Raw genomic sequence first — 25,467 nt, 5'->3', positions numbered from 1 at the left:
TGGTGTCTACGGCCCCGGTGTGGGCGTGGGCGTGGGCGGCTATGGCGCGCCTGCTGCCCCCGCGGCTTACAACAGCTACCCGAGCACGAACGGCGGCGGTGCCACAGCAAGTGCGTCAGCGACTGCGAACGCCAACCGCAAGCTCCGCTCGCAGGAATGAGTGGGGAGGCTTCGTACATCTACCCAACCCAACCCAACCCAACCCAACTCACCGAAGCTTGTATTTCCGTGAGCGGTATCAATGTTATCGAGTTTAGTCTCTGTCTACGTAGCAACGAAAGAAATACAAGTCTAGCTTCCTCGTAACCTTACTCCCGTCTAGCTTCCTCATAACCTCACTCTTGTTGTATCTGAAAACGCTCCAGCTACGAAGTGCTACAGGCAGTCTCTCGGCCCGACATGAAGTCGGTACATGTCGATTTTACCGACCCAGCAGACTTTGCACGACACACAATAAAAAAGAAGCAAAGGAGTCACCACTGTAAGATGCACGCTTGTGATTCGGTTTTGAAGTATAGTATTCATACATAGTCGTCGTCAAGTTAGTACCTAGTACGTCAAGTAAGTACCTAGTAGTTGATTTCCCGGCCCGATCTAGACGAGCGCGCACTTACCACACGCTGATCGGTGGCATGGACGGCTTCAGTCCACATCGAAGCAAAGTGTTCGGAAACGTGTAGCCTTTTTGGAAGTCGCAACGCAGGATGGTCGGTCTTCAGCGCGGAAACAAAAACATATCTTGTTGACTGACGCAGTCCACGGTGATAGTAGAGCGGCCACTTGGCATGAGCTCAACGAGATGGAGATGTAGTGACCGAAGGTGAACAAACAAAATACCGTTTGCGGTTTATTCGTAGTGTACCATACTCAAACGCATCGACAATTACCTAATGACACCAAACGTAGGCTGCCCTTGCCAAACCGACCAGAACACGGAGCGACTCCTGATGGACCTACTCTTTCCTTACTCCGAGCGGAGCTTGCGGTACGCCTTCTGAGACGTTGCGCCGGCGCCACCAGTTGCGGTGTTCGGTCCGTTGCTGGGGCCACCGCTTGGTCCACTGCTCGGGCCGGCACTCGGGCCTCCGCTAGGTCCCGCACTTGGGCCACTGCTTGGGCCGGCGCTCGGGCCACCGCTCGGACCAGCGTTCGCGTTCGCAGAGGCGGTCGCAGTCGCACCGCCAGTCGTCTTCGTGGTCGTTGCCGAGGCGGTTCCGTCGCCGTTCGTCGTCGTGACCGTCTGGGCCGGGCCACTGTTGCCACCGGGACCAGCGCCGGCATTGACATTCGCGTTGGCGTTGGCGCCGCCAGCATTAGCGACTGGGGCGGGGGCGGGGCCGCCTGCGTTCGCATTCGCGTTGGCGACCGAGTTGGCAGGAGCGCCGGCATTCGCGTTCGAGACAGCGCTGGCCGGTGCACCGGCGTATGCGTTGGCGTTGGCAGGCGCACCTGCATTCGCGTTGGAGACGGCATTCGCAGGCGCGTTGTATCCGACCGCGGGGCCGCCGGCGCCGACCACAGGGCCACCGACGCCAACTGCAGGCACACCGACGCCCACACCGACACCGTTCACGCCCACACCGACACCAGGGAGACCGACACGGACACCAGCCACGCCCGGCACACCCACGCCGACACCCACGCCGTGGCCATACAAGCCTGGGCCCACGCCGACTCCCACAACACCGGGAACTCCCACGCCGACGCCATGGATGCCGTGGAGGTGGCCACCGTGAATGTGGCCGAACGTCTGGGCCACCGCTTGTTCCGCGCGCACGCCGTTCGACAGGGCGGCGGCCGCGACGCACATGGCAACGATCTTGCTGCTGCTCAACATGACTGGAGACTGCTTGGTGTAGACTTGAGCGTGGTCTGGTCTGAGACGACAGGGAGAGCGCTGGCTCTGGTTGATTCGCCTCGAGTGGTTGCGGCTCGAGGGTGAATTGGAGAATGAGCGGAGCTATCAGAGCACTGCTGCAGACAGCGCGGAGCTGCTCCCTCCCTCCGCGCCTGCCCGTCTAGCCTTGACTACGGTAGCGTAAAACGCCGCGATCTGATACAGGCACGCAGGACTTTTGTTGACCATCTCGCCGGGGCAAACAGAGCTCGCGGCAGCCACCGCTGTTTTGTTCACAACGGCAGCACCACGTGTTTCGCGCTTTCGTGTGCTTCGGTCGATCGATCATCTGGGAGGCGATTAATTCGCAGCCACAGTTTCCGCCACGACCCGGCTGCGTACAGCCACTTCAACATCGAGCATACAAAGTTCAGTACAACACAAAATGGTGAGCGTCCGTCCGAATGCCCATCCTTTGTCATCGTTTCTCTCAGATTCATCTTGAGTGTGCCGATGGCGTTTGGTTTCGCTGGCTTGGCACGCGCGCGCGGGCACACACACACACACACACACAGGGCGATGGCAACAAAACGAGCAGGAGCGTCTGTACAGTACATATCGGCGTGGAGGGTCCTGGTGGGTTGGCTGCATAAGAAGGTGTAGAAGCTGCTGACTCACAGCTGTGGCGTGCAGAGTGTCTGCTGTGGAGCGTTGACATATTGACGGCCACCTGACTCATGAAGCACGACGTTGCCAATCAAGCAACATCGTATGGAGATCCAGGATCCGGATCTTCGTAGCGCGGGGCTTTAACATGTAGTACCTGCCTGCTACAGGTCGTACCTGAGGGAGTAACTCATTGATTGGCGTACTGTATGCGGATAAAAGCAAACTAATAGAGAATCCAAGCGTCATATACAAGAAAACCGAAGTATATTTGCCCTCGTGAGCTTGTACCATGTTGTTTGCGTCTGTAAATGCCGTCCCAGCAAGCAACGTCTTTAGAGTGGATTCAGTAGTAGCGAGTTACGCAGCGCACGACTTCAAATGAAGTCAAATGTGCTCAAAAAGTCCGAGCATACTCGAAAGTAAGGGCCCTGCAGATTTCGGTTCGCTTGAACGCTGACCCTTTCGTGCAATACTGTATCAGCGAGGATGATGTAGAATCGAGAGTATTGGTACATTGGTACACTTGCATTTCTTGCAATGCCTGATACCCTTCACAGAAGGTGTAGATGCGCCACTTACTCACTCACGCAAGCAAGTGAGTAAGAGGCGGCACTCGCGTATCCATAGGCCCTCGGCCGTCTCTTAAGACGTGAGGTGCTCGATACAAAACCACCCCACTCATTCCTGCGAGCGGAGCTTGCGGTTGGCGTTCGCAGTCGCTGACGCGCTTGCTGTGGCACCGCCGCCGTTCGTGCTCGGATAGCTGTTGTAAGCTCGGGGGCAGCAGGCGCGCCATAGCCGCCAACGCCCACGCCCATACCGGGGCCGTAGACGCCAGGGCCGTACACACCCAGGCCGCCCACTCCAACACTTGCAACCCCGGGGACGCCAACGCCGACAAACCCCGGGCCGCCGACCAGTGTCTGGGCCACGGCCTGCTTTGCGCGCGCTCCGCTGGACTGGGCCAATGTGGCAATGCACACGGCGACGAACTTGCATCCCATCGTCAGACACACTGCAAATGAAGATACAGCGCTCTTCGTGGATCCGTTTGCGTGTTGTGTTAAGTCGTATCCTCGACCATACATGTTGTAATGCACGGCAGAACGACTTACGCCATCACGCCACAAGCTCATTTGCCCGAGACTACTGCTGCTGCATCGGTACCGACTAAACCGCGTTAGCTTGTTGCGCCGCAGAGGTGATGTACAGCGGTTCCATGTAGCCGCAATCACCGCGGTCGCCCTCACCGCCGAAGCCGTCGCTACTAGTGAAGCCATAAGCGCAGCGGCATACACCTGTGAGGTGGTTGCAAATGCCGCGATTGGAGCAAACAGCCTCTTCTTTTGTGCCTTGCACAGATCCCCCGACACCGTCCACACTGATGGTCAGCGTCAGCGCGCCATCCAGAATCCATCGCAATGGCGGCAAATTCCCAAAGTTGGTCAAGAACTCGATGCGCATCGTGTTGGAGCCCGCGGCGTTGCAGGCGGGAGAGCCTGTGACTGCATTCGTGTCCGTACTGTAAGTCACTGAGACTTTGCCGATAGTCGTCAGAGCCTCAAGCGCGCTTGCTAGTGCGGCGGCTGGAACGTTGAACGGGAGTTGGGGCGTCGCTGCGTCTCGGAACTTCAGGTTGAAGAAGCCTGAGCTTCCCTTGCACACCAATGTCTGCACTTCGTTCTGCTGTCGCAGCGTCATGGGGTCATCTCCAGTCGGGCACGACCGCAAAGAGCAGTCGTGGCCCTCCCAGCCGGGGCTGCACAGGCAGCCTTGCATCATATCATAGTCCCAGGTCTCCTTTTTGTTGGGCACAGCGCCGTATGTCCACGCCATCGTTTCTCCGTTTAGCGTCGCTCTCTTCGCTAGCTGTTCCATGGTGTAGCACGTTCCGTGACCACTGCAATCATTCGGGCATAGCACTACAATGTTGATATGTTAGGTACCAGCATACAGTCAATCATGGCAAAACAGTGCTCAATGGTTAGCGTACTTCGGTTGCAGGCTGCGCCAGTGAAGCCAGCCAGGCAAATGCAGTCTCCCTTCGTCCGGTCACATTCACCAGCGTTCGAGCACTCCACCAGCGCATGCGCCGTGTCAGCAGTATCCGTCGGGCGATCGAACCAGGATCGGCCTTTAGGGCACAGCCGCTCGTTGCAATCGCCGCCGGTGAAGCCTTCGTTGCAAATACAATCGTAAGTTGGCGGGCCACGACAGGTGCCTTGACCGCTGCAGGCGATTTCTCCTGGGCATGCTGTCACCGCTCCACTGACGAAACCGCAGTCACCCCGCTGACCGATGCCAGCGTTGCCATCGCTCGAGAAATAGTTGGAGTAGCATGTGCACACGCCAGTGGTGCGGTCACATGTGCCGCGCCTGGAGCAGGGCATGCTTTCCTTGGTCCCTTGCGTCACCGTCGTAAATGTGAGTGTAGGCTGCACTGAGGGCGTAGAGTGAGCGAGTCCTGTTGGATTGCCATATATGTTTGGCAAACTACACAGAAAACAATTAGCAGCGTGGCCACTGGGTGCAGCATGGTGCGCTGAAACACGTACTCTCCGAAATCCTGAGTGAATTCGATGCTGATATCATTTCCGATCGTCGTGCAGGCTGTGAGTGTGATACCACCAAAGGTGACGGTAGTTGCGGTCACGGAAGGTAGCGCAACCAGCTTAGCCTTGACCGTACTGGCCGAATCGCTGGCAAAGATCGGGTCCGTTGTATAACCAGCGAATGTGAGTGTGAAGCTACCGGACTGGTCGACAACACACGAAGTTATTAGCGTACACAACCCAGCGTCTACACTCCTGATCCACTTACTGTGGCCTTGCAGTTGATGCGCTGTTTTTCGTTGCGTTGGATCCCGCTGGGGTCTTGCAGCGTGCCGGTGAGCGGGTCGTCCCCTACAGGACAGATCCCTGGTGTTTCAAAAGGAGTGAGAAATCGCCGAGTTTATCACATTCAGCTAGCAATGCTGATGTGTACTCACTCTTCATGCAGTTTGAGCCGGTGTAGCCTGGATCACACACGCAGCCATAGATTTTGTGGGCGTCCCAGTTGTTCGCATACGGGTAGATCGTTCCGCGACCGGGATCCTTCATCAAGGCGTACGAGGCCATGGACTTGCAGCTCCCGTGGCCGTTGCACGTGCAGGTCACTGCGAGACATACCCCAAATGAGCAATTGAACCTGACGGAGTCGATCCAATTAAAATAATCGCGACAACGCACTTCGTTCGCAAGCAGCACCAGTGAATCCGGGGTCACACGTGCACGTTCCAGTGTCGAGTTCGCACACGCCACGGTTCGAACACGGAGCTAGATTGTGCCCATCGTCCGTTGCAGTGACTTGGTCGGACCACGCTTCTCCCAGCGGGCAGCTTGCTGTCGATGTCGGAGAAAAGCAGGCCATTACTCAGCAGATAGTATTCCCACATAGCGTACGGAGCAGCCCCACGCACCTATTGAGCAGTCGGGGCCGGACCAACCGTTGGGGCACGTGCATATGCCCTGTGCCACGCAGAGGCCGCGACTGGAGCAGTAGTTCGGGCACGTGTAGGCATGCGCGGCTTGCCACAGACCCGACCACAGCAGCCACAAGGCTGTAGCCAAGTGGAGTGGGCGAGAGCTGCGAGCACAGGGAAGACCCATCGAGCGACGAGTGAATATATAACGAATCTTATAAACACCGGATCGGCGCCGCGTAACTCCTGAGCCAGAAGCGTCGGCGGCACTGCTGTAAATTTAGTTGATAGGCAGGATACGTCTCGCTTTCGCCTACGCCCTAGCGAGGCCCATGACCTCCTTCACGTCCTTCAAAGTGACAGCAGCGAGTTCAGAGGCCTGCGCTGCGCCGTCCGCCAGCACCTTGTCGATATACGCTTGGTCTGCCTCGTACTGCTTGATACGCTCTCCGATGGGGCAAATCCTGTAGATGCAAGGCAGAAGCACAAACACATACAACCGTAAGTATCGGCCAGCAGGGCACTTACTTCATCGACTACACGTCAAACTTACTTGGCAATAACGGCGTCAGCCACGCTGTCCTTGAAGTCACCAGTGCGGAACTCCGCGTACTGCGCCTCGAGCTGTGCGACGCTCTCACCGGTGACGGCGCTGGCGATGTCCAGGAGGTTCGAGACGCCAGGCCGCTCTTCTCGGTCGTAGTAGATGCCGCTCACAGCATCCGTCGTGGCCTTGCGCACCTTCTTGCGGATCTCGTCTGCCGTGTCCGTGAGCTCGATTCGACTAAGCGCCGACTTGTCGCTCTTGCTCATTTTCTTGGTGGGGTCACGCAGACTCATGATTCGCGAGAGAGACTTCCTCTGCGTGCCCGTGAGCGTCGTGGTGTCTTCCTCCACCATCGGGAACGGCTTCGGCAGCACCTCCTTCCCGTCAGGACGGTTGGATCCGAAGCGGTCATTGAAGGTCGTGGCGATCATCCGCGTGAGCTCCAAGTGCTGCTGCTGGTCCTCGCCCACGGGCACGTGGGTCGCGCGGTACAGCAGGATGTCGGCCGCCATGAGCACGGGGTAGGCCAGCAGCCCCAGCGAGCTCTCGGTCTTGGCGGACGCCGACTTCTGCTTGAACTGCGTCATGCGCTGCAGCCAGCCGAGCGGCGTGATGCAGCTCAGCAGCCACGCGAGCTCGGCGTGCGCCGCCACGTCGGACTGGCGGAACAAAATGTTGCGCGTCGGGTCCAGCCCCGCCCCCAGCAGCGCCGCCACCATAGAGTGCACCTGGTCGGGCATGCGCTGCGCGTCGAAGGGCACGGTGAGCGCGTGCAGGTCCACCACCGAGTACAGGCGGGTCGCGCCAGTCGAACCTGTCGATGATGTTGAAGTTGGTGACGTCGACGCGTCGATTTCTGAAGGTCCATCTCCTTCAGCTTCGGCTGATAATGCACCACCGGCGGCGGACGATCTTATTGCAGGCTTCTGCAGCGCCACCCATTTGGCGATGGCCCCGCAGTAGTTGCCCAGATGGGGCGTGCCCGTGGGCTGGATGCCCGAGAACACGCGCACGTCGTCGCCGGCGGCTCCAGACGAGCCGTGGCGTCGCCAGTCGGGGAAAACGGCGGGGGCGGCGGGCGCGCTGCGACGCGGCAGCAGAGAGGCCGGGTTCCGCAGCCAGCGGGCGGCGCGGGGCGATCGCCAGAGCTGCGACGACATGGCGGAGGCGATGGCGAGCGAAACGTGCGGCTTGCGGACTGTCCGGCCGAAACCGGTTCTGATTGGACGATTGACGCACTGTCTTCTGGCATGTGTAGGTAGATGTGATGTTGGACAGGTTCTTATTTTGGGATGTAGTTGCACATTAATTTGGGCAGTCTGCATGTTGAAGTGGTTGCGCGGTGAGATCTCGAGAGCTGCTGCGCTTGTGGGGGCCGCAGCAATGTGATCAACGACCCCGCGACGATGAAAAAAGTCGCTGCGTGAGCAGGGCCACCCCAGCAAAATGTTGTTGATGTTGAAGCCCAAGATACGTGGCGGATACCCGACATGGTATCGCTGAACGGATATGGGCTGTGGTGACGACTGCGGCGAGCAAGTTGCACGTGGACCAGCAGGTTACGCGTGCTTGCGGTCTTACGTGGCCTCAGAGATCCGCTCGCCACGGCGTCCATGCAAAATCACATACTGGGATAGCATGCTGGAGCAAGTAGGGGGTGGGCTTAGCCCGACGGCAGCCACATGCTTGCAGGTGCAGCGGCGATCTCGTCAAGCATTAAGGCGCGTCACAAGGGGGGCCTTTAAGTGCCAATCGCAGATGCTGAGACCCGTGAGTGGTGATGGCGTGACGGAGTGAGACTTCCGTCCAGGATTTCAATGCTTTCGGTGTGGCACAGTTGAACGGGGATCTGTGCCGCATGGCTTCCATGCAGGGGCGAGGCTGCACAACGTCCGCAGCAGTGCCAGCAGCAGCGCTCTTGCGATGGTGTCGCGCTCCATGGAGTACTGCATGCCTTTGATGGCGTGTCCTGAATTACAGCGGGCTTTATGGTTGCCTAGGTATCTTTCTACATGTACACGCACAGTGTACATGTACTGTACACACAACCTTCGGACAGGCGTGGGCAGGCAAGGGTTAGCATGGCACCCTGCCCCGCGGTTGTCTGCAATGACTTCGCCCTGCAGATGTAAAGCCGGCGATTGTGGCCGAAATACGAGCCCTACGAAATACGAGCCCTGCTCGTGATCGATGCTGGCAATTCAGCAGACCGCTTCGTCTGCAGTTAAGTTAGCGTGTCGCGAATAGAGGAAGCCGCCCGAGTGGAAAGGCTGCGGCAGGGTCAACCCCACCGAAATGGCTGCACTGCTGCGAGCTCGAACGTCGTGATCTAGCAGCAGCGGAGGCGGCAACAGCTCCCTGCAGTGAGTACAGTAAAAGTGTACTGTACCAGTCTTGATGCAGGCTGGGATGTGCGTGTTGCGTGCCCCGCTGAGGGCGCCCCCAGAAGGCGAGAGGAGATTTGAAAGTTTGGCTCGACACGCAGTTTTGCCACGCTGCAGAAGTGCCAAGTGCAGAGACCACCACTCAGGTGGCTACACACAGTTCGGGCGCCGCCTCCAATTGCAACTTTGGCGATGACCACGATCCTGCCGCGCAGTTTACGCGCTGCAAGGTCCGCGCGTCCTACGTGGCGCTCGCGTGCACCGCACGAACCTTCGCGAAGCCGGCGGGCCGGCCTCAGAGGCCAGCAGAGGCCGCCTCTGCTTGCTCGTGTTCTATGCTACAATACAACTTGTGCACCGCTGGCGTCGGTGGTCCGCAGTTACAGTGCTCAGCCCTGACCATCGAGCCGTTATGCTTCAGCTTGATACCGTCAGCGCGACTACCTAAGCTGAGTTAAGTCGAATGGTTGGTGGGCAGCGCTTCGAGAAGCGTTTACGGATACCCTCGAAGGTCGAGCTTGAGGGGCAGAGGGGCTGGTTGCCGCGTCAAACTGGAGCAGCAGCAGGAGCTGCCCGCGGCGAGTGTCGCTGGGCTCGGCACCCGTGATTAGCCTCCGGATTCGTGGTGGGGAGCGTCGCCCCGTTGCGTTCCGCCCAGCAAGCACCGACTTACGCCGGCCTGCCCAGCCTCGAGCGGCGTGCAAGTCCCACTGGCATTTCACGTCTCAAAGTCCTGTCTTATAGCATGACAAACCAAAGTAAGCTATTCGGCGGTGCGGTCGGAGATCTCGGTGGGGCGTGGCAAAGTTGAAATAACAACAAAGGACGCGTCTGTCTGAGCCTTCTTGTCCTCGCCCAGCTGGCGAGCGTGCTGCGCTGCTCAAAGCAGAGCTTTGTCGTCAGCGCCGACGCCAGCGGCAGCTGGCAGCAGCGTGCATCAAGCCGGCGTCATTGTTTCGTCATAAGCTTTGACGACGCTTGACTGGCGCCCACGAATATTGATGGCCACCCCACCATTTGGTTATACCGCACCATGCCGGCGTGCTCGCTTATCGTGCGTTCGTTGCCAAGCTGTCCGAGGTGGCTACGGGCAGACTTCCTCAGAATGGTCTTAGTCCGCCGCCTGCCTGCACGGTTCCTACAGCCTCGGGCACTCGGACTGGAATTTACGGGTTCGAAGCGAACCCTGGCCGTAGAAATCAAGCTTTCGCGTGGGTTAAGTTTGTGGGCCACGGACGGACGGGTAAACAAACAAACTGCACCATTGCCAATGGTCCATTGGCCGCCTCGCGAGTCCACGCGGCGTTCGCTCGAGCCTGAACCCGCGTGCAACCCACAGATTTTAAAGCTTGCGCGAGTCCTGATGCGATTTGCCCGCGGCGCCCGAGTTGAAGTGGCGGCCGCGACGGCACGGCAGCGCCGTCGCGAGCGGGGCCCCTGCGCTAGCCAAATATTGCGGCAACGATGCAGGAATCAAACGCAGCCATGTCTCGACGACCGCCGACCGAGTTGAGTTGGCCTTTTTGATAAAATGTTGTCCTTTTTGATAAAATTCGGCTGCATTCGGCTGCATTTTAGGGTGGGAATGATGGCGAACCCGGATTTACGGTCCGAATTACGTGTCGCTGAATGTCGCTGCTAAGTGCGTGCGCGGCCGCAGCCCCAGCGGCCACTGCAGGCGCCCATTGCCGCTCGCAGACGCAGGCAGGCACGCCCGAACTAACCCCTCGCACGCACGGGGTGTCGCCATCGGTGGCGGTTTGCCCAGTGCTACGAGTTAGGGCTACCCCGTTTTAGCCCGGAATCCATGTGGAAGGGGTTAGCAGGTACAGTCGGCCGACGTTTCACGACGAGACGACGACGCCGGCTGGCTTGCGGGTGGTTAGCGCTCGGTTCGGCTCACATCGCAATTTGCCGTCTGCAGGGCACTCGTCAACGCCAGCAAGCCGCCGCCCCCACCCACACCCAGTACTAGCAGCCATGCCCAAGTCCGCGCACTCCGTCGAAGGCGCCTCCGCCGTGGAGGACCACGCCGCCATGAAGAAGCAGTGGCAGACCAACCTGGAGATCGACCTGCTCAAGAGCGCCTGGATCCGCAAGGACCGCGAGCAGCACGGAGCGCACACGACGCCCCCGCTCTCGGCCGCCAAGTGAGGCCTCGCGCAGCCGGCGCGGCCGGTTTAGCGGGAATAGTGAGGGATCGGAGACACAGGGAGGAAGAAGAAGAAGAAGAAGGAGAAGATGGTCAAGACGCCGAGCGCCTGCCTGCGAGGGTGGCCGTTATGGCGCGCACAAGGCGGCGGCTGACCAGCTTGCGAGGTTTTGCGAGCGAGGCGGCCGTCGAGATGAAGGGGATCGACACGCGCGCGCAAAGAGGAGGAAGAAGTCACCTGCGCCTTTTGATGGCTGCAGCGGCGTTCTCCTCGCCCGCCGGCTGCTTGGACGCAAGCGGCCGCGACGTCGCCCCGAGCATCGTACAGTATGAGAGAGAAGCGGAAGAGAAGGGAAGCGAAGGAAGCAGCGCGCAGTCAGTCAGCCAGTCGCTCGGACTGCCTTTGAGATATTTAGCAACCATGATATAAATTATACACTACACATTTGAGCTGCCATCTCGAGAGTCTCTCTGCATCATCTTCCGGTCTTGGATCGGCCTGCACCCGACGTGTGGGGCTGCCATTGCACCGCCGGCCTGTGCTATCGGCAGCGAGCGACGGCACCAACCACCATCTCTCGCAACTATCGGGGTCTGCTTCTTCGCGGCTTCCAGCGCTTTAGGGCTGATAACAGTCGCTTTCTCGGAGAACGCCACCGGTGTAGACATGAACGCGCCCAACAGGGTGCTGATGCCGTCATTCATAATGCCTTTTGGAGACGAATTCACTTGTTGCGATCAAGTCTTGACGCCGCTACCAATTGACCCTGCCCCGCTGGCGCCATTCTGATGTAGCAGCAAGGGCAAGCTCGTCGGCGGATGACCCCGATGAGCACGAGCACGGCGCGCCCGGTCTGCCGCTCGCTCGTCAATCAAAAAGGGCCAGCGCCAGGGAGTCATCAATCCGACCTGCCCTCCAAGATGCCAAAGCGCTGGCGTCGCGGGTGGCGCCAGCGCTCGCAGGGGCTGTCCCAGGGCAGACCCGTAGCGTCTCTCTGGGAGACCGTTGGGTACGACCTTGGCTCGCCGCCGCGCAAAAACTACGGACGAAAAGGTGCAAAACTCTCGGTTAAGTCCGCACCAATATCGCTTTTTGTATGAGTCTATCTAAGTGCGGCTATTACATGAAGGACGACGGTGCCTGGAGAACTTTCTTTTGGTCGGCAGCTTCGCGAGATTCTGCTTTTTCAAAGCACCACCATCGGCCTTTGGGCCAAGGTCAAGGAGTTTGCCAGTGCGAACACCATCACAACCGGCTTCTGGTGACCAACTTCAACGCGGATCTTCCGTCAGCAATCGTGCGTGATGATAGTACTTGGCGTCCATCTACAGTAGCTCGGGGTCTACATTGTAGACTCTACAGTAACTTATGCATGAAGAGATCTACCTTTGAAAGCTTCCTACTTGATATAAAATCTTGTCTGGTGGCACACACTTGTGTGGTAGCTCGGTGAGGTAGCCTTTTGAAGCGGCCTTCAGGAATGGATCCGCGTGAGACCACTTCAACATTAGGCAAGGGTTAGCTGCCATACTTCAACGGTCGACTAGCAGCAGCTGTGGCATGTCTGTCAGTCGCCACTGCTGGAAGGACTCAATGCGAATCCCATCCGGCAGGAGGGCAAGTGCTGGTGCCGTGACGCCTGCAGAGGCTCAAAGCTGATGGTAATGCGCGTGCTTTTCCCCACCGAAGCCCCTATCGACCTTACTGCAGCCAAGGCAACCGTGCCCCAGGCCTTCCTTGCCTTCTCCCCGAAATGCTACAGCTTGGTACTCCCCTTGTCTCGACATGTGGAGTCCGTGCGGTGTTCAAAATGTCATTATGAGCCAAAATGTTTACGACGATTGAAGTGGCAAACGCATCAATCACCGAACGCGGGTGCCGGGTTTCGTGCAAATGGGTTTGAAAACCTTCAATCAGCTAACGTGGGCAGTTAAGTTGGACGCTTATCATGCCGTACATGTAGTCCTTGACAGCTACGCACTTCCTCACACTTTTAAGGAAACTTGGACACCCTGGTGTGTACGTGTGCTAGCTGATACCATCATACCAAGCTTCGATATCAAAACTCCGAGCGGCAAACTGCTGACGAACAGGGCAAAAGAGGAGTGACACGAACATCTGGACGGCTGGGATATGAAGACGATGGCGAGACGACCTGCCGAGTTAGCAGCAAGCGGGGATAGTGCTGCTCGAAAATAGTGTGTGTCTCCTGACGTGCTTCAAAAGCCCCAATCCGCTCGCCGCTCGGTGCCAAGTTGGCGTTGTAAGCGTTGCAAAGAGAAGGGTCCGATTCGGCACTCCTTTTCGCTTCACTTCCGCTCGTCAACCATTTCTAACACGGCGTAGGGCTGTAGTCGTCCTCCCATCTCGAGCAGCGTGGCGACGTTGCTCTTTTGCAGCAGTGGCGATCGATGCCTCCAAATATTCATCACCTTGAGCCAGTCGGAACCTGAGCATTGGCTGCCTGCTCTCATCCTTTGGTTAGTCAAGTGTTACCTCATCCGGCGCACTTTGGTGAACGCTGCACTCCGTGTTCGAGCAAGTCGCGAACCCATCCCGGCCGAGTTGTACTCGCGCGCATCGTGCAGCGAAACTTGTGCACCGCCGCCTCGGTTGCTGCTCGACGTTGAAGCGTGTTGCATGCACATCAAGCTGGACAGCCTCAGAGAATTTGCGGCTTGTACGAAGCCCGAGATCTGCGCAAAATAATACACTCGCCACTTGGCAGATCGTGACACAATTTTCGTCGACGGCGTGCCATGAACTTAGCATTACAACAGGACGCGAGATTCAGCTGCTCCGACACCCCGCCTGGAAGAAAGGACCGGCAACAGATAGCGGAACAACCAGGTCGGAGTGCACATGGTTGGCTGGAAGCTGGAGATGAATTGACGGCGGAAGTCGGGCATGGCGTCGAACGAGCCTGGAAACCGCAGCGATGGCTGCTCTCATCTTCTGCGGCACCGGACCAGGCAAGGCGCGCCGCCTCGCAGATAGACTGGGCTGCCCGTCAATAATTCACATCCAGGCTCGCGCTCCTGGGCGGCCGCGGGACGAGCCAATGGCGCTGCCCAAGTGAGCAAAAGCCACACGTTTGTGGCAATGCTGTATGCATGACCAAGCGCCCGATCCAAAACTCAATGACCAATAAATCATGTAGCCACTTAGCGTGTTGTCGAACAACTTGTCGCGGCCCAGGGCGTGCTGGGGGGTCCCAGTAGAACAGGGTGCTGCGTGCATGTAGTGTAAGCCTTTTACCGTGTCGGTGTTCAGGGTACGGTACTGCACCCCGCGCGGGTCGAATGAGACCATTTTCCGCCGCCGTTGGCTCGCTGTAGGGGGCGCCATCCATTCGGCGCGTCCAACGTGGCACGAGTTAATCAAGCAAGCTCTGGACTTTTTAACAGCATGGCGGAATTTTGCTTGGGCTAAGAAGTCGTCGCGTCGACACCTCGAGAACAATCCTCGAGGAGCTCCAGTAGCTTCAGGACCCAACCCGTCACGTCGTCAAGCCCAGCAGGGGAGAAGGGCTGGGCGGCGGCGCGCGCTCGCGGCGTGCCGCAGCTCAACTCGGCTCAAAACGCAATTTGCGCGCTACGGCACACTTGTCCACCCACAGTCCACCACTAGACGCGAAAACGATGCCCCCGAAGCCGAGCACGAAAGAGGCCGAAGACGCGCAGAAGCAGCGTCAGACGAACCTCGAGATCGACCTGCTCAAGAGCGCCTGGATCCAGAAGGACCGCGAGTCGCCCCCGACGGGCAAGAAGTAAGCGAGCGAGCGCGATGGCGCGTCGGGGGCTGCGGCCGAGTCGAGCCGCAGTGCCTCCGAGCCCCCTATCAAGCCAGCGGAGACCATGGACGCAATCACAGCCAAGAAATGAATGGCGGGGGCCTGCGGGAGACCGAGGACAGCTGAGTCTGCGACGCGCTCAGACGGGCAGCCAGCCACGAGCGTCCCTGATTCACGTTGGCCTTCTCCTCCATTCGTCGCTCCCCCGATCGGATCGGCAGAGCTCGAAAGTCCCAGCAACCACACCAAGTATCTATTCAAGTAGAGCAGCGCCGCGAGTATCTTAGGCAGCGCGAAGTATATTTACGTGTTAGAAGACGTGATAAGTTATACGCAGTTAATTCCATGTAGTTTGCTGTCGCTAATTCCTCGATCACTTGAGTGTACATTGGGCTCGTTGTCCCCAGATCTCGTTGTCCCAGGCCCCATTGTCCCCAGGGAGACGCGCGGATCCGAATCAGCCACGCCTCGGGCGTCGCATGCAGGTTCGTTTTGCTCGAACGGAGGAGGAACGCGCCGCTGGTTGTCCCGGGCGGAGGCTGCAAGGATGACTGGATGGGGGGAGCCCGGTGAGCACGATGGGGACGCGGGCGATTGCTTTCTCGCCGACTATTGATTGACTCAAGGCGGCGGACAGGCTTTCGGCTCTTCTGTAGGCAGGTCACTCTGCCTGTCTGCAAGTTTACCGCGCGCCTTGACAATGGACGGAGTCGTCACCCGCGTCGTCCGCCCTGCAGTGACGTGCCTGCCGCATAGTGCACGTCATACCTCCGTCTTGCCATCACCACTGCTGGCTCGCGAGCTGCATGTATTGAGGCGGTGGAAGGTTTGGCGGCTCTATCTCCTCTAGCAGAGGAATGGATCGAGTTGTGTGCATGCTGGTGGTATCCGGTAATTGGGCTGTACCCGTCCACTTTACAGTGCTATAGTATTTGGGAACGGATATCTATTACCCCCCCCCCCCCAAATTGGATCTCGAGTTTTGGGTCGTCGCGAACGCTATGGCGTCGTCAGATCTGCAAGCGCTACATGTATAGGCCAACAAAATTGAAGCTGGAAGTTGAACAGATACCCGCGCCAGTCTCCGCCTACAATTTCTACCGCAGCAGACGGATGTCCTCGAAGCGTGCGAGTACGACAACGAAATGCGCGTGTGTGCACCACTCGCTAGTGCCACGTGCTGAGAAGGCTATCGATGTAGTTGACAATGTGGCGGCCTCCGTACTTCACGGCGCAACGTGGCGCCTCGCGCTCCAAGCATTCGTCTGTCCGGCCGAGTTGTCCCAAACCAGGGATCCAAGATTCGGGCTTGAAGTCGCGCCTCTGTTCCTGTGGAATGAAGACCTCAAACATCTGCGGACGAGGAACGCGAAGGTGAAGTCAGGGAAGGACAGCGGTGATTGGCATGGCGCCAAATTGTCGAGACGTCCCCACAACCGAGTCTCCTCCACGTCCGGTTCGGCATCAACAGCTCGCTGCACCAGCCGAGGCGAGGAAGCCTTCTTGAAACCCAGTTGCGGCTTTTTAGCGCCAAGATCGCGACGTCAAATGCCATCGAGCAGGGCCATCGCGACTCGACGCCGTCGCCTTCCTCTCTCCGCTCCACGACGCTGGTCAAGGGAGACTTATTTGGCAGTCGTCCCGTCGTACTTTGACTGAGTTGGGCTGCGGTGCTTGAGGATCGCGTCTATCCAAAGTCACTTCGTGTTGAAGTTGTTTTTGTGTAAGCTCTATTTGACCGTGGAGGCCTGCCATCGATGTAAAATGTAATGCGCAAATTCAAATTTGCTAGGCGCGCGCAGGGAAGGATATTCGAGGTAAGCCTGACGCGAACACGTGGGTGTGTGATTCTGCCAGTGATGGAGTTTAGGCGCCTTTATGGGGTTTAGGCGGGTGTACTTTGGGCTATATCTCAGGTTCTAGAACGTATTTTCAAGTGAAAAAGACTGTTTTGAATTCCTTGAGCAAAGCGCAGCGTTTTGGCAAAGTTTCAACTTGTATTTCGACGTATTAAGAAAGATGATAATTTTGAAAAGGCGGCATGTGCCACCACTGAGGCAGAATTTCTGCCAGTGTACCATGTCAGCGGTGTTGAGCAGCAAGACCAACTCTAGGACACGTTATGCATGTTAGGATAATTAATCCTAGTGTCTGCAGGCCGATGCTGACTCTGGGTCTGGTTGCTAAGGAAAGCTGGAGATGAAGATTCGCATGTTGTGTGTGCTTCACTCTTGTTACAAAGGAACTTGACGACTGAAAAATGTCCGAACGACAGGAAAAGGACGCGAGCGCGTTACATTGCCTAGTCCCCAAGCACAGGTGGCTGCGCACAGCGAGCAAGATAAAATGCGGTCTCCTGGCGAAAATATTCACATCCTGGCGTGCGCGGGGTAACCTGTGGACGCGCTGCGAAACTGCGAAACATGAACGCATCGGAAACTCCTGAGCTGGGGACGATGTTTGGAGCAGAAAGCTTTTTGTAACGGTGCTGCCCAAACTAAAGTGCAACTTTGACCCAAAACAAGACTCTGAAACCTGCTATCACCTATAATCAGATGTTGCGGGTCAACTTCAACTTCTCGTTAGTCGTAAGGCACCGGCTGGACTGGTCGTCGCTGGGCTGGATACCGAGGCAACTCGCTGGCTCGCTTGGTCCGCCTCGTTCGCGCCGTCGCATCGAGCGAGGGGCTCCGCCGCCTCGTCGCACGTTAAAGCCAGCAGCGGTCGTTTCGACGTTGCCATCGACGCCTCGTCTGGAAGTGTCCGATCGAGGTGGTGACGATCCGCTCGCTGCATCAACACGGCCCCGCTCCAAGCAGACACGTCGTCGAGCGCTGTCGGCGTGTTGAACTATCCGTTTACATTCAGTCGTGAGCGCGATCCCGCGCGAACGAACTTCAGAAAGGACGAACGCGAACCGTTTAGCCGACACTTTTTGCTCGCCGTCAACACAAGTCGAGTGCGTGACTGAGGATGCTCGAGCGTGTCGCGCGCTGCTAAGTCAGACAGTGCCCCGAGCAGCATGAGTGTACATGTGCAAGCTTTGAGACAAGCGGTCATCGTTCATTGTCAACCCCGACGAAAGTAGCATTGAAAATGGGAAGCGAGTGCAAAGCTTGTTACACTTGAACTCGGTGCTAATTGTGCGAGCCGCGAGTCGTAGCTTCCCCGACACTTTGAACGCATAGCGACACCAACTGGGACAGACAAGATGCGTCAGTGAAGGGCTATCCGGCTTCCATGCTACAGTATCTTGCGCGCACACGTACCTCGAGCACTGCCTCCACGCGCGACTTGACGCTGCTCTCCAGACGCGACACGAGTCGCTGGACCTCCGCCTTCTCCGCACCTTTCTCGACGAGCGAGATCACCTTGCTTATCTTGCGCTCCACGGACTGCAATCGTTGGGCGTCCTGCGAACAGAGAGAGAGAGGTTCAATCGACCGGCTCACGAACGCAATAAAAAAACTCATGTACCTCTTTTCGTGTGTGTTCGCGGAACTCCTGCTCGCGCTCGACCAAGGCCTTCAGGCTTTCCAACTCGTGGAGTGCTTGCCGCATCTCAACGAGATCGTCCAGCGCCTGCTGGAAGAGTGTAGTTTGCCGCTTCCCTCGGATTTCCGCGTCACGAAGCTGTCGAGAAAGCTCCTTCAAGGGCTCTGAAACCCACCAAATGCGGCGTAAGATCAAAAGATCTCAGTGCGAGCTGGTAAAATGTACTCGATACGCACCTTGCGTGTCTCCGTCGAGCTTCTTGGCGTAGCTAACCATGCGCTGCTGAAAGGCCTCGAGCTTTTGTGCACTCTCGGCGGCGGTGTTTGCCGCTTTCGCCTTCGAGGTCGAGACTGTGTATTCCACCGTCTCCATAAATGTCTTCGCCTGGTCCTGCTGCTTCTCCACGAGCAATTGTGTTTGCCCTAACTGTGTGCGCATACCCTGCAGCAGCTCTTGATGCCGCTCAACCTGCTCCGTCAGCGCCTGGCAATCGCGCGCTTGGTGACGAAGACGGAATTCGAGGCGCTCCAATGCCAGCTTCACGTCCGTGAGTCGCTGCTCCGACTCGACCTGCATCTCCTGCAACTGTGTAGCTCCCTGCTGCTCGATCCCTGACGTTTTCTCGATTACCAGCTCCGCCAAAGTGCCCATGGCCGTCTTGTTGGCTGCAACTTGGGCGCTTGCGAACTCCAGATCGCTTGCCAGTTGGCTCCCTGTGTCCGATAGGCATGGTTAGATGGTACGTCAGCTATTTGGTGCAGACCAGGAAATTTCTCTCACCGACGGCTTGGTGCCTCAACGAGTCCTTCTTCAGCTGGGTCACCGCCGCAGCGAGCTCCATGAACTCAGCTCGCGTCACCTGGCGCGCGTTAGCATCGGCCGATAACGTGGAAGACGCTACGGAACCGGCAGCTGACTTCCGCTTCGTCGAAGATCCTTTGCGGACAAGAACCATGGTGCTACGCACTGTCAACCGGTCTTCTTATCGACCCGGGCCCTGCATTCGTTGCTGCTTCGGCCACACTCGTCGCGTTGGCATGGGCGTTTCGACGGGTAATTTTGTCGATACAACTCGCCAGCCAGCTGAGGCAGTGACAACCTATTCCAGACGTTGACGACGAAGCAGTAGATTGATTCATGGGCTGCACTCGTCCCGGAGCTATCGGTGAGTGGACGCACGATGCGAGGCTGGTGAAATGTGGCGTGCTAACGCTATGGATTGTTGTAATTTGAAGCTGTGGCTTGCTCCGTGGTAGCTGGATTGCTGTCGTTATTCAGCCTCTTGCTGCCGTACTGGTCGGAGATCACCGTTGTCGGCAGCTCTGACAGCGCGAGTGATGGAGAGATCTCGTCAAATCTGGAGGTGGCGTTTGGAATATGGGGCACCTGTGTGATGATCCAAAACCGCACGGTGGGGGACAGTCTTCGCGGCTTCCTGCTGCACTCCTCCAACTTCCATTCGGAGAGCTATACCGGGGCTGCAGAGGCAACGTTCACCTGCGCGTCGTTCTTCCAGGAGGGCGTGATGGGGATTCACTGTGAGGCCACTCACGGGTTTGCCGATGGTCGGTGCTCGCGGTCCGAGCGCAGTACACCCAGCAGCCTCTGTGCTGCGGACCAGCCTGTTGACATGTTGCTCCACGCCTGGGACGAAGATCAAGAGCGCGGAACAGTTCGTGTGTCGGCTCCTGAGCGCCAAGAAGCGGCAGACTGGCTCAACCAGTTTCTCCCGGACATGTGCGGAGCCCCGGGGCATGCGACGGTAGTGCTGTCAGCCATTTCGACGGCATCTTCAGGCTTTGCCATACTCTTACTGCTGTGTGGAGTGATTTTCGATAACCTCGAGTCGCGGATCGTCCATGGCGGTGCGATGACAGCTCTGGTCGCTGGCGGATTGCAGGCGGCGCTGATAGGCGTTTGGATGTTTGAGACGCACGTGTTGCACCACGAAAGGAACCACTTCGGCACTTCGTTCTACCTCAGCATTGTGAGTGTCGCCGCTCACGTGATGGCTTACGTTGTTGCGATGCGCCACCTGCGCATCGAGAAGGATGCACTCGTCGAGTTGGGGCTGCTTGAGGAGGACGACGAGTCGATCGATGACATCTTCAAAACGAAAAAGCTTGCCGATGATTGGGACGACGGAGAGTATAACACGAAGGCGTCGTCCTCGCCCCGCAAAGAGGATACCTCCAGATATGCTGAAGTGGTAGTCTAGCCTACTGAAGTCCATAGTACTATAAAACACTCAAAATTCCTTGCTGGATTGAAGCAGCAAGTATCGCACTGCACCTGGTTTCTTCAGTTTTTGTCTTGCAGCATGTCGACAACAGTGTCGGCGATGGCGAGCGAAGCGGTAAGACCGGGCGACTCAATGCCGCAAAGGTGTACGAGGCCCGGGACACCATGAGTATGCTTATCCTAGCATGAATTCGACCAGACACATATTAGACAACCTGAACACAGAGCAACATCTTGAAACTAACGCACCGCAATGTAAAAATCTTCAAAGATGTTGCCGTTGGTCGCGATCTTGGGACGGATACCGCAATAGTCCGCTTCCAGCAGCTCAGCGCGTGCATCCGGCCAGTAGGCGCGGATTCTCTCTGCGAATTTCTCCGCTTTCGCTGGGTCGGGCTGATAGTCGACAGTATCAATCCACTCAACATCCGGCCCAAAGCGGACATTACCCGCTAGATCCACCGTCGCGTGCACACCAAGACCGCCAACTTCCGGGATCGGGTACACCAAATGGCTAAAAGCACGCACGTTAATCCAAACTCTCGACCTGCCGTGTGAAAAGAGCATACAAACACAACACGCTACCTGAAAGGACGATTCTTGGGGCTGAGCTTGAAGTACGTGCCCTTCGCGAACTTGTCCAGCACAGTTGGCAACGGAAGTGTCGACGGTCGTTCGACTCCAGGAGCCACCACCTTGTCGAGGAGGTTCGGTGCGAACATGCCCGAGGCGTTGACAAAGTAGTCGCACTCTACCTCCTGCTCTTCATCTCCATCATCTTGTGTTGCCCGGATCACAAACCGCTTTGACTTAGCATCGTAGGTGCCTCCTTGAACAGCAGTCGCACGCGCCACCATCGCGCCGTTTGCCTCCGCGTCGCCCTGCAGCGCCAGCATCAGCGCGTGCGAGTCCACGATGCCCGTAGAGGGTGAGAACAGTGCCTCATCACAGTCCACGAGCGGCTCGATCTCCCTCGCCTCGCTCTTTGTCAGCAGCTTCAGGTCGCTCACGCCGTTCTGCAGTCCGCGCTTGAGAATCGACTGCAGCTGCTTCGACTGGTGCGCGTGCGCCACAATGAGCTTGCCGCACCTCGCGTGTGGCACGCCGAACTCCTCGCAGAACTCGTAGAGCTGCCCCCGCCCCTTAACGCAGAGCCTCGCCTTCCAACTGTCCTTGGCGTAGTAGATACCCGCTTCAACATGTACATGTACCAAAAGCCGTTACAGAATCAGATTGAAGTTCAGCTTAAGTGCGCAGGAATCAGCCCTACCGTGCACGACCTCGCTGTTGCGCGCGCTGGTCTCCTGCCCCACAAGCGGGTTCTTCTCCAGCAGCAGCACTTCCACCCCGCGACAGGCAGCCGCGCGTGCGACCGCGAGCCCCACAACGCCCGCCCCAGCCACCACCAGCGTCTTGGTCGTCATCCGCCCACGTAATGATCCAGAGTGAAGCCGAAATCCCATCGACTTCTCTCATTGGCTAAAACCCACATCCCACCTGGTTCGTGTGCACCACACCAACCACTTTTGACAGCCATCCGAACAAACGAATGGCTACACTCAGACACCATGAGCGACTCGGAGGACGACGTGCTGGACTACGAGGAGGAGGCCGCGCCCGAGGTGGAGCTGGGCTTCGTCTGTGACGAGCCCGTGTCGCTGGACGCCAAGCCGCTGCACTGCGAGCCGGACTGGACCCAGTGGGACGGCGGACAGATCGGTGGACGCCCGAGCTGGCTCTGTCCATCGGCGGCGGGCATCCCGTCCACCGAGCAGCTCTCGTGCGTCGAGTGCAGCGCGCCGCTGTCGTTTCTATTGCAGATCTACTGCCCGCTGGACGACCAGGAGGACGCCTTCCACCGCAGCCTCTACGTCTTCGTGTGTCGCGCCGCCGGCTGCAGCCGCCAGGGAGACGGCAAGGCCTTCCGCGTGCAGCTGCCCAAGCACAACGCCTTCTACGCGGCCGAGGGCGGCGCCGCGCAGCTCAAGCAGGTGGACGACAAAGTGGACCTCTGCGCACTGTGTGGACAGCGCGCGACGTTCACGTGCAGCGCGTGTCACGTGGCGCAGTACTGCAGCAAGGCGCACCAGAAGGACCACTGGACGGCCGGAGGACACAAGCAGACGTGCGGCCAATGCCTCGAGTCGCACTCGCTCGTGGAGGCGGAGGACGCGCGCGAGAAGGCGATCGCCAAGGGCTCCAAGTGGCTCTTCCCCGAGCAGGACCTCGAGATCGACCATGAGCCGGACAGCAGCGAGGCGGTAAACGAGTGAGTTGCATGTGTCTTGTGTGCTCTGTACCTGGTATACTGGGTGAACTGACTTTGTTGTTTTATATCTTCTTGCAGATACGAAGCTAAGTTGATGGCGGAGTTTGAGAAGAGTAAATGTGTTCTGTGTGGTGGCTCAAATGGTGTCTTCATGTGGAATATACTAACGCTTCTCTTGGTTGCGCGGGGTTTCTTAGACAAGCAGGCGGGTGAGAAGGCCGGCGAAGAGGACGACATGGACCTCGACGTCACGCAGCGCGAGCTGAACGAGGCACTCGGCCACACCAAGGACCAGGATCCTCAGTACGTGCGCTTCCTCACGCGCGTGGCTCTGGCGAAGGACCAGGTGCTGCGCTACTCTCGCTGGGAGAACGAAGCCGTGCTCTGGGTGCACTCCGAGGGCATGCACACAGGCGATGTGCCGCCGTGCGAGCGATGTGGCGGAGAGCGCAAGTTCGAGTTCCAGGTGCTGCCGCAGCTGCTGAACTACCTGTGCGTCGATCAGCAGAGCTCGCTGGGGGACATTTCGTCACGAAGTTGCGAGTGGGGAACGCTCGCCGTCTACACGTGTGCAAAGAGCTGTCCACTGGAGACTCAATGCGCTCAGGAGTTCCTGCATTACCAACCCGCGTACGCTGGCACCACCTAGACGGAACTGCCACACACTACGGGCATTAATCAACACGAGCTCCATATTTTTAGTCAGCAAGTCTCGGTGTTCTGATGCCCAAGTCACCTAGCGTCGTCATCCTCGAGGAAGCTTCACTCTGACTATTGATAGGCGACGACCACCATGTCTGAGCCTCCATGTCGTCTTCAATCCATGGCACAGTAGCCTCGTCCAGCGATCAAGGTTCGTCCGCTGCATTCGACAATTAGCCCCAAGAAGTGACTGAGTTGTGAGCAAAGTTTCTGGATCCAAACACACACTTGCACCCGAAGGACACAGCGGAACCTTCAGCAATGTCGTCGCTGCGTGTGCGCACGAAGAACAAACTGCTGACGGCGCTGGGCGCGACCAAGCCAAGCACCAACGTGGCGTATGATCTGGCGTACTCGGACTTCGAGTCCACCCTGCAGCGGCTGATGACACTGGACACAGCTCTGAAGAGCTACGCAGGCTCGCTCAAGACATTCCACGGCGCGGCGAGTACAGTGGTCGGTGCCATTGACGGTCTGTCGTCGGGAGGCACCGGCACTTCGAGTTTCCAGCAGAAACCTGTCGGAGCTTCCGAGATGCAGCAGTTCGCCGGCGAAGCTCGCGTGGCGTGCGCTGACGTGGACACGTTGGTGCTTCAGGAAGCGTATGGTCGGCTCGAGCAAGAAGTTCTGCTGCCGGTTCGAGGCTGGCTGCAACACGCGCGCAGTCTCCAAAACGAGGCCACCGCCTTCCTGGAGCAGAAGGCCCTCTACGACCACTACTCGCGTAAGGTGGCGGCGCTGCGTGAGTCGCACGAGAAGCGCGCGAGCTCGGGCCGCAACGAGAAGTCCAAGGACACGGAGCGCATGTTCCGCAACGAGCAGAAGCTGGCAGCCACCACGCAGGAGTACACGCGTCTGTCGGACACGGTGATCCGCGACCTCCGCGCGTTCGTCATGTCCCGAGACGCTGCGTTGGCGCCACTGCTTCGTCGTGTCCTGCGTGGCCGCGTGGTCTACGCGGATCGCATGCATGAAGCTACAGGACGCATCCGTGCGTTGATCGAGGATGGAGTGGAGGAGAGCGACGATGGCGGAGTGCTCGGCCAGTTCATGACGGTGGCTCAAGGCGGCGGCCCCGTCGGATCCGCAGCGATCATGGCAGCAGCGACCAACCCCCACCCAGCGCCCTGCACCGTGCGCAAGTCGTCGTTCGAGGAGTTTGTGGGCGAGTCGGCTCCGAATATGGCCACGCGCAAGTCTTCCAGTATGGATGACGGCTGGGCGGCGTTCGCATCGCCCCCGCCGCCCCCACCAGAGCACGAGATGCAGATGCCATCGCCTACCAACGGAGCGAGCTACGGGTTCTCGGAGCCGCACTACACGCCGCCGCACGCGGTGCCGCAGTTTATGACGGTGAACACGCCGTCGAGCGCTGCTGCGAACAGGTCGGGGTGGGGCGACGAGTTCCCAGCTCCAGTGTTCTCGACCATGCCGGCCAGTGCTGGAATGGGGATGTCGATGGTTCCGAGCCCCCCGCCCTCGCCGACTTCGGTGTCGTCGAACCCCTGGGACGCCTTCCCGTCCGCCACAGCACCAGCAGCGGATGTGTTCCAGAGCGGCGAATGGGGCGCTGCGGTGTCGAGTCAAGCTCCGTGGGGGCAGCAACAGCAGCAGCAAGTGCCTGTGGCTGAATTCCGAGATATGCACATGAATGCTCTGGGCGGTGAGGCCGGTTCGTACCGCTAGGATATCGTAGCTGCGTGCAAAAGTTGATGAATTATGTATATCGAGGGGAACAACGAAAGTATCAAACTGAACAAAATCTAATACACACCGAACGTATTTGTATCTCCTGAAGTTTGTCGAGTTCAAGCAGCAGCAGTGAAGATCCGCAGTGGTGATATATGAGTTGCGAACCCATCCGAGGAGCACGTTTAGCTTGGATTCGGTGGGGATTCCTCCCCACAATCAAAG

General features: G+C 58.2%; 9 protein-coding genes across 9 annotated transcripts; 4 read left to right on the top strand and 5 right to left on the bottom strand.

The window, feature by feature from the left end:
* Positions 1-964: 964 nt before the first annotated feature.
* PHYSODRAFT_248751 (hypothetical protein) lies at positions 965-1,837 on the bottom strand (the record flags this gene model as incomplete). Its single annotated transcript, XM_009524366.1, has 1 exon — positions 965-1,837. One exon carries the CDS (start codon positions 1,835-1,837, stop codon positions 965-967), a length of 873 nt encoding a protein of 290 aa, XP_009522661.1.
* Positions 1,838-3,676: 1,839 nt separating this feature from the next.
* PHYSODRAFT_312849 (hypothetical protein) lies at positions 3,677-6,156 on the bottom strand (the record flags this gene model as incomplete). Its single annotated transcript, XM_009524365.1, has 7 exons — positions 3,677-4,428; positions 4,500-4,999; positions 5,062-5,261; positions 5,327-5,424; positions 5,496-5,663; positions 5,737-5,889; positions 5,967-6,156. The coding sequence occupies 7 exons, from the start codon at positions 6,154-6,156 to the stop codon at positions 3,677-3,679; spliced, it is 2,061 nt and encodes a 686-aa protein (XP_009522660.1).
* A 126-nt stretch (positions 6,157-6,282) lies between these two features.
* Positions 6,283-7,235, bottom strand: PHYSODRAFT_491535 (hypothetical protein; the record flags this gene model as incomplete). The annotated part of the gene is made up of 2 exons (XM_009524364.1): positions 6,283-6,433; positions 6,523-7,235. The coding sequence occupies 2 exons, from the start codon at positions 7,233-7,235 to the stop codon at positions 6,283-6,285; spliced, it is 864 nt and encodes a 287-aa protein (XP_009522659.1).
* Positions 7,236-10,818: 3,583 nt separating this feature from the next.
* PHYSODRAFT_285346 (hypothetical protein) lies at positions 10,819-11,508 on the top strand. The gene has a single exon (XM_009524363.1). The coding sequence runs from the start codon at positions 10,881-10,883 to the stop codon at positions 11,052-11,054; it is 174 nt and encodes a 57-aa protein (XP_009522658.1). The 5' UTR covers positions 10,819-10,880; the 3' UTR covers positions 11,055-11,508.
* A 4,505-nt stretch (positions 11,509-16,013) lies between these two features.
* Positions 16,014-19,296, bottom strand: PHYSODRAFT_328118 (hypothetical protein; the record flags this gene model as incomplete). The annotated part of the gene is made up of 6 exons (XM_009524362.1): positions 16,014-16,199; positions 17,475-17,696; positions 18,116-18,259; positions 18,324-18,505; positions 18,578-19,054; positions 19,122-19,296. 6 exons carry the CDS (start codon positions 19,294-19,296, stop codon positions 16,014-16,016), a joined length of 1,386 nt encoding a protein of 461 aa, XP_009522657.1.
* A 438-nt stretch (positions 19,297-19,734) lies between these two features.
* PHYSODRAFT_491016 (hypothetical protein) lies at positions 19,735-20,559 on the top strand (the record flags this gene model as incomplete). Its single annotated transcript, XM_009524361.1, has 1 exon — positions 19,735-20,559. The coding sequence occupies one exon, from the start codon at positions 19,735-19,737 to the stop codon at positions 20,557-20,559; it is 825 nt and encodes a 274-aa protein (XP_009522656.1).
* An 83-nt stretch (positions 20,560-20,642) lies between these two features.
* On the bottom strand, positions 20,643-22,006 carry PHYSODRAFT_248743 (hypothetical protein; the record flags this gene model as incomplete). The annotated part of the gene is made up of 5 exons (XM_009524360.1): positions 20,643-20,762; positions 20,832-21,100; positions 21,172-21,217; positions 21,278-21,774; positions 21,853-22,006. The coding sequence occupies 5 exons, from the start codon at positions 22,004-22,006 to the stop codon at positions 20,643-20,645; spliced, it is 1,086 nt and encodes a 361-aa protein (XP_009522655.1).
* Positions 22,007-22,150: 144 nt separating this feature from the next.
* On the top strand, positions 22,151-23,500 carry PHYSODRAFT_298276 (hypothetical protein; the record flags this gene model as incomplete). Its single annotated transcript, XM_009524359.1, has 2 exons — positions 22,151-22,851; positions 22,930-23,500. The coding sequence occupies 2 exons, from the start codon at positions 22,151-22,153 to the stop codon at positions 23,498-23,500; spliced, it is 1,272 nt and encodes a 423-aa protein (XP_009522654.1).
* A 314-nt stretch (positions 23,501-23,814) lies between these two features.
* Positions 23,815-25,239, top strand: PHYSODRAFT_298275 (hypothetical protein; the record flags this gene model as incomplete). The annotated part of the gene is made up of 1 exon (XM_009524358.1): positions 23,815-25,239. One exon carries the CDS (start codon positions 23,815-23,817, stop codon positions 25,237-25,239), a length of 1,425 nt encoding a protein of 474 aa, XP_009522653.1.
* Positions 25,240-25,467: the final 228 nt, after the last annotated feature.

This window comes from Phytophthora sojae (assembly GCF_000149755.1).
Source record: "Phytophthora sojae unplaced genomic scaffold PHYSOscaffold_3, whole genome shotgun sequence".
NCBI lineage: Eukaryota > Oomycota > Peronosporomycetes > Peronosporales > Peronosporaceae > Phytophthora > Phytophthora sojae.
This window is presented reverse-complemented; position numbering and strand designations above follow the sequence as displayed.